Raw genomic sequence first — 11,374 nt, 5'->3', positions numbered from 1 at the left:
TCTATTTCCACCTGGGGATACTCATCCCAAGGCCCCCGGAGACTATATAGCACCACTGATGCAATCCAAGATCTGCAACAAGATGATCCCAAGGTTTTCATAATCCTGGACCAGGCCGTATCCTGAGAAGCTTCTGTGGTGGTCATGGAGGAGTGGAGAGCATGAGACTGATTTCTGTGTCTCGCTGACATTCAGCGTTCTCCAGCCTCCGGTGCCTTGACTGTAGTTTGGCCAGAGGAGAAATGGTTGTGCCCAACTGAGCCTGGTTTCTCTGAAGGTTTTTTCCTTCACTTTCATCAATTGGTTAAGTTTTTTTCCCACCGCTGTCGCCACTAGCTTGCATGGTTCAGGATCTGTAGAGCGGAGCATCGATGGATTTCTCTTCACTTTTTGGACTCTCAGTAGTGATTATTTAACCACACTGAACTGAGCTAAACTGAACTGAACTTAAACTCTGAAAACTGAACTACACTGGTTCAATTTACTATGATCTTTTATGTGAAGCTGCTTTGGCAAAATCTACATTGTAAAAGCACCATAAAAATAAAGGATTTCCATCGCACATCGATGGATTAGCTCTTCAGTGTTTAGATTTTCAGCAGTGAAAATTAAACCAAACTGAACTGAACAAAATTGAACTTCAACTTTGAAAACTGGACTGATACAGATTTAATTTACTAGAACTTCTATGTTAAGCTGCTTTGACACAATCTACATTGTAAAAGCGCTACAGAAATAAACATGAATCACTTAAAAACACACCTGATTTAGCTTGTTTTTTATTTATTTATTTATTCATGATTAAATATCCACATCACTAGTTAACAATTAATCACAATGATCTCTTTCATACCAAAAAATACATCTTAAATAAGAGGGGAGACATTAATTCCAATTTAGGACCGGCGTCAGTCGTCCATTGTTGTCAGCATGCGCTTTTGTCGTGGTCTATAGGAAGTAGACACACTGTGAGTCCTACCAGACACACTAGGGGGCTCTTTTGCTGCCTAATCGGAGTGCTCTATCTACTTTTAAACATGCCAATTAGCCTACCAGTTACAGTTAGTCTCATACAGACGTGCGGCATGGATATCCAAACAACAACATTCAAGGTCTATGTGTCAGGTGCAGTTTGTGGGAGGAATCGCTGTTCCTGTGGTTGTTGCTTGACTACTTATAACCTCTCAACCCACTTTCTGCGTCCTGTCTCAGGCTACTCAAGTCATTACCAGAATGCTGTGCCTTATGCAGACAAAAGGACATCCTCAAGAGTCCTCTTTTTTTTCGTCCACAGTCAAAAATCAATCACACTCCTCCTGTTATTGATTACAATGTATTTAGTAAGTGACCTGTGATGACAAAGAGAAAAAGTTAGACACATAATATATATTCTTCGCTTCCTGAATACATTACATTTTAAAAACATTCTTGTTTGCCAGCCCTTTTTTTACTTCAAAAAAAGGCAGACTCACTTAAGAATAAAATACTGTCTGGAGAAATATTCATAGACGCAAAAATCTTCACTTTGCTTCTCTATACAACCCAATCAAGAAGTGTTTTTTTTTTTTCTTCCCCGGCAGGGTATAAAGTGTGAAACGTGTATTTACAAAACTGCTTTAAATGGACCGATGCGGGGGAACGTGTGAATGTACTAACACTGTGAGTTTTCATTTATTATGGAAATGACAAAAAAAGCTGTCTGAAGGCATGAAAGGTTATGATCACTGTATCAAGAGTACAACACTGAGGTTTACTAGCACAGCCCCTGAACAGCACACGCTAATCACAAAAGGAACTACAGACAGGACCGTTTAGCCAAGCACAGCTGCTCTACATGAAACACACTGCTCACACTCGTACTGTATTTACAGACTGCTCTATGAGATACAAGTTTTGCATTTCTGTGTAACTGGGGCTCTTTGTCAGGGGACAGAATTTTGGGAAAGGCGCTCAACCAGTCATATATAACTCGATTTGTAGTATAAAACATCCATCATAAAGTGCATTCTGAATGCTCATGAGCTAATTATTTCATAGGATACTTGCATAATTTAATACCTCCTGGTTTGTTCAGTTTGATATGGGATTTTTGATGCCACGACATTACCACCATCAATAATCTACCATGACGTCACAGTAATTTACCAGGAAAAAGTCAATATTTCACAACAAGAAGTGAATCAAACCCTGTATACAAACATAAGCTTTTAACCAACAACAGCAAACTGTTTACTTTTTTTTCCTGCAGGCATTGTGCAGCTAAAGGTATATCTACTACCAATAAAGTGCCCACAAATTCACTGATAAACAGTGTCACTAGTTAACAGTTTCAAAAAGCAGCCCAACAATAGTAGGTTCAGAGAGATTAAAACTATGATATTCAACAACCTTGTGAATAATACATCACTTCGTAATGAAACCAAATAGCATATCCTACTATGTTTGATTAAAAACAGTAACTTCTATAGAACAGCTTAATAATTGCCACGAAATAAATACAGGGATACGGATTGTATTGCAATACTTATTTTGGATATATTTACTGTTCATGTGATGAGCCTTTGCACATGTTGGTTCATGTTTAGTGCAAAAGCCTTCCATTAATGGACCCTTTTCACAAGTCTGTTATGACGCGTTTAACTATCATCAAAATATTAAATCCTTGAAAGTTTTTTAATATTTTGAATAGATATGCGTTTATGTGTCATGTAATTTTGACTATTTTAGTCAAGGCATGGGCCAGTATGAGATTTTGACTGTATGATAACCTTGGATAAAAATATGGTTTGATGGTATTGTGATTACTGCTCTAAAATATGTATTTTTAAATGTCTGGGTAAAAAACATACTTTTTTCCCTCTTTGAACACAATTTAATTTATTTTTAGAAGCATTTATAAAACAGTAAACATGTCAGGCTAAATAATTCAAATGAATTATTGACTTCTGCTGTCTTCGTTAGTAGTAAACACAGATTTTATGCAATTTAAAACGGCAACTTTGGATATATTTTCTCCTGGAGATACTGATGTCCTAAAAAACTTAAACAAATATATATAAATAAAAAAATCTTATACATACATTAGGAACAGTAAAGCAGAACATTTTGGTGGTTTTAAAACCTTGACTTTTTCAAACCGCTGTATAACTTGAAAAAGGTAATCGTCCCATGCCTAATTTGATAATTCGGGTACCATGTGTCCACTTGGAGTTTCCAAACGGCTTTTTAGAAAGGATGCCAGAAAGATGTTCCTGTTGTGATTCCTGTGTCTAAGACTTTCATCCATGCTGCTATCACACTCTGTTGACTTACTCGTTGCACTCTATATTATATTAATAAACTCTCACTTGCATTTGGTTCCTTTTTGACTTGATTCTTACCCGATCGTGACAGGGGCTGAGAGTAAATTTGACATTATGTTCTCCTCTGTCTGTGGTTATTAGTCTCACACTATTTATTTCCTTTTTCTGAAAGTCTTGATAACACCATTGTGGAGTTTTTCGTTTATTACTTCAGCAAATAGGATTGTAAAAAATTATTTGTTGTACTTTTCCATTCACTGCACTCTAAGTTTACCCAACCATGCTGCTTTCCGCTACTGAGAAACCCAGAAATGTGAAAAGGGTCCATTGACACTTGACATACAATACTCAATTCAAAATGAGGGATGTTCGAACCTTTGAGCAAATAAACATGACCTGTGTACGGAGTGTGAACGCATTTCCATTCTAACTTTCGGACATCTTTCTTCATTCCTGTCCATCCTGTCTGTTTAGTTTGCGTGCCACTGCCTTTTCCTCCTCTTGTATCATGCTGTATAATGTATGTAATGTGTTTTTGTGTCCTATTAGTTCACAAGATGCTGGAAAGTGGATGATGTAATCAGATGGTTAGACATCATAATGATACAGCTCATTGTTACAGTAATTCACGCAAACACGAAACAGCAAACTCATTGAAGATGTAAATATGTTTTTGCTTGAACAGCCTATAGGTTTCAAATAATTAAGTGCTCATTTAAATACTGGGGGAAAGGACAGGGTTTATAATTCATGTGATGTGGACAGGACCAGTGGAGCAAAGGGAGCAGATGAATAGATGGTGGCTGGTTCGTCCCTTTTTGACTGGGATTTAAGACAGCCCCACATACTAACAATACAGGGAGCATTACTGCCATAATATGATGTAATAAGCTACATCTCAAGTGAGTTCTGGGGTTCCCATTGGAGAATGTCTACTGCCAAACCGATGGGTGTAGCCTCTAAAATGTAGGTCTATTTTTGGGATTGTAGGGAGTCTAGAAATTAACTCTTGTGTTGTTGGACTAAATATTGTAGTTTTAGGATAGATGGCTATGTGGCTGGACAACCATCTGGAGAATTCATCTCAAATCTAGACTCATACCACAACTCTGCGTCGAACATGTGCGCTGAAACTATGCTTTTTCAAAACATCATCTCCCAGAAAAGGAAATAAAACAAAAATGTAAACAAGAAGAGATGCTAATGGGTTTTAAAGGGACAGGCTGTGTTAAAATAAGAGTCCTTCTCCTGCTAGTGCACTGGTTTGCACCCATCTCATGGCCGAGTGAATGGGACAAGCTGGGTGGAGTGTGAGGACATGGCGGACCCCAGAGAAACACTGAGAGAGGTGCTGCGATGTGGGTGGGGGTGGCTGTCACTCAGGGGGGACCAGGAGATGATTTTAGCGCCGTGGTCCGTGCGAGCTCGTGCATTCTCGCGGAAGTTCAGCTTGTGGGACTCAATCTGGCAGGAAAGAAATGATAAAAATTGCATTCATAAAACAAGGTAACAAGCTAAATTTCTTAGACAGTGGTGCATTCTAAGAAACAAAGGCTCAAATGCTGTCACTGACAATTTGTAAACAACACACTGCAAAAAGGCCAAGTCAGAGTCCTAAAATATTTGTGTTTAGTTATATAATCTGTAAAATACAGTGGCTTGGAAAGCTGAAATGCATTGGAATTGAGGAAAACATGCTTATGGAAAAACAGTAACAATGTAACGTTCGAGGTTACAGATGTAACCCTTCGTTCTCGAGGAGGGGAACTTCAGTGCTATTAAGTGGATTTGGTTTAGAAGCCAATTGTCTGAAAGAGTATTGAACGGGCCAATGAATGCAATGAATTGGCAGCGTAAGCTTGCACAGGTGTGCTTCATTGCCAATTATCCCAGCATATAAGCACACCTGAAGCGAGCAAACGCCATCCTTTAAAGCTGAAGAGACTTTCAAACCGCTAATGGACAGTCATTATGGCGACGGAGTATAGTACTTCCGTTCCCCTTCTCGGGGAACGAAGGGTTACTTCTGTAACCTCGAACGTTCCCCTTCGGTTGGGGAACTTCAGTGCTATTAAGTTGATTTGATCTTTGTGAAAATCCACGAAATGGGAGAACTATGGAAAGCGCCATAATGACTGCACCTTACCAACGCCCCCGATGAGGGGATAGTCAAGCAAGCGTGACGCACCCACATCATGGGAGGCGCGGTCCTCCAACGTGTCCTTGGCCCTAATTTATCCTACTTCAACAGAAGTCTTACGGATTTAGATATATTTTTTGGGAAGTCGTGAGCATCTAGATAATTCTAGGAAAATACGACAGTACATTGGGAAGCGTGCAATCCCGATAGGGAGGACGCTGCGGAGGCCATCCGTTACCCAAGGGGGGATAGATGGCAGAATTTACATATGGACTAGCCCTAAAAGGGGGAGTACGCATAGCAAAAGAGTGGTTATCAGAGAGGGAAGACGCGGGTCCGCCCAGGGGGGGGACTTAACCGTGGCGGAATAAGCATATGGAATCGCCTAGTGGGGATCACGCATAGCAGGCACCTATACCCAAAACGCGGGCTGACCAGCGGGCAGACCTACAATGTAGTGGGCCAGCAAGTGACTCCTCCGCGAAGTCAGTGCTGGGGGCCACGGAGGAATCTGCAGGGCTCACCTGACGGGGAACTTTACTGACAGATAAAAAGGCGCACGTACCTCCGTGTTAGGGAGAATGGCGCAGCAAGCGTGTTTCAACACCCTACTGAATTGTTTCCTCAATCACCAAGGGTTACCTAATACCCTTGAGGAAACCGGTTCCACTCGCAGATTGTAAAACCTTGCAAATGTGTTGGGTGTCAACCAGCTCGCAGCTCTACAGATGTCTGTTAGAGAGGCGCCGCGTGCGCACGCTCGAGAGGATGCGAAGCTCCGAGTGGAGTGCGCACGCACTCTCGGGGGACGCGGCTCACCTCAGCTCTGATAAGCGAGAGAATGGCATCCACAATCCAGTGGGAAAACTTATTTCGGTACGGCACTTCCCTGCTGCCGAGCGCCATAACAGACGAAGAGCTGCTCAGATGATCTAAACTCTAAGTGCGGTCCGGATAATACGCAAGACGCGAACTGGACAATAAGGAAGGGCTGGGTCTGCCTCCTCCGAGGGCAGCGCTTGCAGGCTCACTACCTAGTATTAAAACGGAGTGGTAGGAACCTTGGGCACATATCGCGGGCGGGGTCTCAGGACGTGAGAGAAAGCCAGCCCAATTACAGGCACGAGTCACTGACCGAAAAATGCCTCCGGGTCCCCGACCCTCTAATCGATATCAACGCGACCAGCAGAGCTGTCTTCAGGGACAGAAAGATACTGAGTCGAGGATCGAAGGGATCTGACGCCGCTTGTGTAGCGAGGGCGAGATCCTAAGAGGGCATGAGAGGGGGCGGGGTGGATTTATTCGCTTAGCGCCCCTGAGGAACCGGATGATAAGGGTTATACGTTCCCACGGTGCTGCCAGCCACCGCGTCATGAGAGCGGAGATGGCAGCCACGTAACCTTGAGTGTGGAGGGCGACAGCCTGCTCTCCAGCTTCTCTCGGCGTAAAGAAAGCACAACGCTGATCTGGCAAATTACGGGTGTCTTCTCTGCGAGAGACACACCATTTAGTGAATAGACTCCACTTCAGGGCATAGGCGCGCTCAGGGAGGGGGCTCTAGCCCGAGTGACGGTAATAGCTACCGCAATCGGAGGTTACCTAAGTCTTCCTCGCTTCTAAGGACCTCCAAGGATCAGCGAGGTTGCCAGTTGGTGCCCTGTCCCTGAGAGAGTAGGTGCTCTCTCGAAGGGAACTGCCAGGGGAGGGCTATCGCGAGGGAGAGCTCTGACATCCAGGTCCGGTTGAGCCAGAGGGGCGCAACCAGGAACCTGTTCCTCGTCCTCCCTGACCTTGCACAGTAACTGCGCGAGCAGGCTCACTGGGGGAAGCGAGTATTTGCGCATGCCCCGAGGCCAGCTGTGAGCCAGTGCATCCGTGCCGAGAGCACTCAGTCAGGGAAAGAACAACTGGCAATGAGCGAACTCGGGGGAAGCAACAGATCGATCTGGGCTTCCCCGAATCGCGCCCATATCAGCTGAACAGACTCGGGGTGGAGTCTCCATTCTCCAGGACGTAAGGCTGCCGTGAGAGCGCATCGGCTGCATGGTTGAGCTTGCCTGAATATGAATGGCGTGCAGCGATTTCAGCCGCGGATGATTTCAGAGGAGCAGACGGCGGGCGAGCTGAGACATGCGGCGAGAGCGCATACCCCCTATACGGCTGATATACGCCGCCGCCGCCGTACTGTCCGTCCTGACCAGCACGTGTTGCTGCTCCAGCACCGAAAAAAAACGGTGGAGAGCGAGGAACACTGCCAACAGCTCCAGGCGATATGCCAATGCAACTGGGTACCTTTCCACAGGTCCGCAGCCGCATGCCCGCAACGCACAGCCACCCAGCCCGTGTTGGAAGCGTCTGTTGAAATGACAACAAGACTGGACGCCTGTCCTAGAGACACCCAGGCCTGTAGGAACGAGGGGTCGCTCCAAGGGCTGAGGGCGCGGCGACACAGTGCAGTAACAGAGACTCGGTGCCATGCGCGTCTGGGGACTCGATCGTGAAGCCAGTGCTGAAGTGGTCTCATATAGAGTAATCCGAGCGGCATGAAGCGGCTGCGGATGCCATATGCCCCAGGAGCCACTGAAATAGTTTCAGTGGGACCACTATTTTACTGTCGAGCTCTCTCAGACAGTACAGCATCAGCTGAGTGTGCTCTCCGGAGAGGCGCGCTGCCATGGTGACCGAGTCCAGCTCCAGCCCGAGAGAAGAGATCCTCTGCACGGGGGCGAGTTGCTCTTTTCTCGGTTGACCTGAAACCCCAACAGGTGGAGGTGCCGGAGCACTTTGTCTCTGTGCATAATCAATTGCTCCGAGAGAGGGCAAAAATCAGCCAGTCATCAAGAAAACTGAATATGCAGATGCCCGCGAGCCGAAGGGGCGCTAAGGCACCCTCCGCGGGCTTGGTGAGGACCCGCGGAGACAGAGAGAGCCCGAAGGGGAGGGCTTTGTATTGCCAAGCTCGTCCTTCAAACGCAAACTGCAGAAACTGACGGTGGCGAGGAAGAGTGGAGACATGGAAATACGCGTCCATCAGGTCTAATGCTGCAGACCAACCCAGAGGACGAACGCACCGGAGGATGCGCTTCTGCGTGAGCATTCTGAACGGCAGTTTGTGCAGACAGCGGTTGAAAGCGCGCAGATCTAGGATTGGCCGTGACCCACCGCTCTTTTTGGGCACGATGAAGTGTGGACTGTAAAACCCGCTCTCCATCTCGGCTGGAGGAAGCGGCTCGATTGCATCCTTCGCCAGGAGGACAGCAATCTCCTCTCGCAAGACAAGGGCGGACAGGGGGCTGACCCTGGTGAATACACACCCGTGACTGGGGCCGTTTCGCGAACTGAATCGCATAGCCGAGTCTGATTGTGCGTATGAGCCACCGCAAAGAGCTGGCCCGCGCTAACCAGGCAGGCAGAGCTCTCGCTAATGGACTCATCGCTACAATCGCTGACGTACCAGCAGTGGGGCAGCGCGGAGTGGGTGTGCTGATCTGGGAAGCGCGCGGGTTCCACGGAAAAGCTGGAGGTGAGATATTTGCTCTCACTCTGCACCCGAGCTCCGGAGGGGAGGCTCGAGGGGTGGGAGAAAGGAGACCGTCCTCCCAGCGCTCGTGAGCCACTGGCGAAACGCACCGAATCTGCAAGCTTGAAAGCATAGCGTCCCAGACTGGCAGATTTCGGGCTGTCACATCCGGGGATTGGAAAAGTGCTCTTTCATGATGTTTTCATGGCAGTAAAAAGTGCCGTTGGAAATGGGGCCCCGCCCTCCAGCGGGGAAAGAGCAAGTTCCCTCTTCTACAGATGGCCTGTCCCAGGGACGCTTCGCGGTCCGTTGCCGGACTTAGCGGCGTTCTGGGCAGGGGGGGTCTGCCTGCTTCCGAGGTGCCCGACGCGCTCGCTTCGCCAGAGGCGTGTGCGGGGGCGGAGCAGCTCTCGTAGGCGGGTGCCTTCGGCGAGGAGCAGGTATGAATGGCACGGCGGGCTGAGCGGGCTACGGACCGCCGATAAGACATCACCTATCAACTGCTCTCTCACCGCCTTGAATTCCTGGGTGAATTCACAGTCGGTGTCGCCGAACATGGCTTGGGATATGGGGAAGTCAAGAAAGCGGACTTTTTCGACTTCGCGCATATCAGCCAGGAGTGGCGCTCCTGGATCACTAATGTGGACATCGTCCTCCCCAACGCACACGCAGCGGACTCAATAGTCCGAAGAGCTAAGTCGGCGGCGGTGCGAAGCTCATAAGCCTGGGTTGGACCCACCCTCGTGCAGCTCGGCCAGCGCCTGCGCTTGGTAGCGCTGGTAGGTGGCTATCGCATGCAAGGCGGAAGCAGCCTGGCCCGCAGCTATGTAAGCTCTAGCTCCGAGGGAGGCAGATAACTTACAGGCTTTGGATGGGAGACGAGACGGACCCCGCCAAGAAGAGGCGCCGCGCAGATTGATCGCCATCGCGCACTCAACCTGAGGAATCGCCACATACCCCCTGGCTGTTCCACCATCAAGAGTGGTGAGGGTGGAGGGACACGCAGCACGAGCAGAGAAAAGTGCTCTTTAAGACCGCGTGAGCCTACTGTGCACCTCCGGGAAGAAGGGAACGCCCCTCTAGTCGATCCGGCCGCGGAGCTGGGGGATAAACCATCTCCAACCCACGGCCGAAGCAGCCCGGGAAAGCCCGGAGGGGGTGAGTGGGTCTGGATCATCATCGGACCCTCCGATGCCGTGGTGGACGTCTGGTCTCCGGTGTCATCGGGGGTAAGGGCTACCATCTGTTAGACGGATCGCTTCCCCCGCCCGAAGCTTGGATGGAGCGCTTAGAGGAGCGGGAGGTCCGCGGGCCCGTGGGCGACGGATTATCTCTCGCTGAAACCCTCACATCTGCCCGAGTGCCCGCTGCAGAGCAGGGGACAACTGGGGTGGTTCGCCCTTTTGCAAAGGCTAGCCGCGATCTTTACTGCGTAACAGTCATGGCATCGCAATGACGACATGAACTGCCAGCGAGCAGCGCATTAACAGGCATGTAACGCAGTGCCCATGCCCATCATCCGAGGACAGGAAACCACCGCATCCAGAAATGCACAGTCGGAGCGCCGTCCTGAAAAGGACATGCTGCACGACTGTGTTGCTCTTTCTGTGAAGTTTGCAACTTTATACGCACCGCTCTGGAGGACCGGACCCAAAGAACGCCAGGCAAGGGAGAAACCCAGCTCGACCGTCTGCCGCTGCGTGTACACACTCTGGACCGGGAGAATGCTCTCGTTCGCTCAGAATCGCTGGTCACAGCAGGAGGAACCCTCATCGACTCGATCAGAAAGTCTCTGAAGCGAAAAGGATGGCGTTTGCTCGCTCCAGGTGTGCTTATATGCTGGGATAATTGGCAATGAAGCACACCTGTGCAAGCTTACGCTGCCAATTCATTGCATTCATTGGCCCGTTCAATACTCTTTCAGACAAGCGGCTTCTGAACTGAATCCTCCCATTCCGTGGATTTTCACAAAGATCAAATCCACCTAATAGCACTGAAGTTCCCCAACCGAAGGGGAACTCTTCAATTTGACTACAGACACAAGCAAATTCTCACACTGTAAAAATGATGACAAAAAGTCATAAAAATAAATGCTTTTATGTTACTTTAACTCATTTTAATCAGTTAATCATGTTTCAGCTAAATATTTTGTCTATAGAAAGCTCAGTTTGACTGACGTTGAGATTACTTAAAAATAAATGAGCCAGCAAGATTTTTTTACAGTGGACAATATGTGCAAGTGCAGAAACACCTTAAAAATGACAAACCAAATTGCTTCCTAGTGTTGTCAGAAATCATATTTATTTTTTTATTGTTGATGTTTTATGTTGTTTTCATATTTAGTCCTAATCTGAAAATTTGTGCAAATATGATAAACATGTAAGAACTTTCTGGAGTCTCTGGCATATTTCT

At 47.6% G+C, this 11,374-nt stretch overlaps 1 protein-coding gene across 8 annotated transcripts in view; it reads right to left on the bottom strand.

Moving 5' to 3' along the window:
* Positions 1-766: 766 nt before the first annotated feature.
* Positions 767-11,374, bottom strand: part of map4l (microtubule associated protein 4 like) — a 75,228-nt gene continuing 64,620 nt past the window's right edge. For all 8 annotated transcript variants that reach the window (XM_005171247.6, XM_073925720.1, XM_068213958.2 and 5 more), the window contains one exon: positions 767-4,766. In XM_005171247.6, the coding sequence (XP_005171304.1) occupies positions 4,762-4,766 (5 nt within the window). In that variant the 3' untranslated portion in view covers positions 767-4,761. The remainder of the gene's footprint in view (positions 4,767-11,374) is intronic.

Source organism: Danio rerio, chromosome 2, assembly GCF_049306965.1.
Source record: "Danio rerio strain Tuebingen ecotype United States chromosome 2, GRCz12tu, whole genome shotgun sequence".
NCBI lineage: Eukaryota > Metazoa > Chordata > Actinopteri > Cypriniformes > Danionidae > Danio > Danio rerio.
Note: the sequence above shows the minus strand (reverse complement) of the source record. Positions and strands in the feature narration are given on the sequence as shown.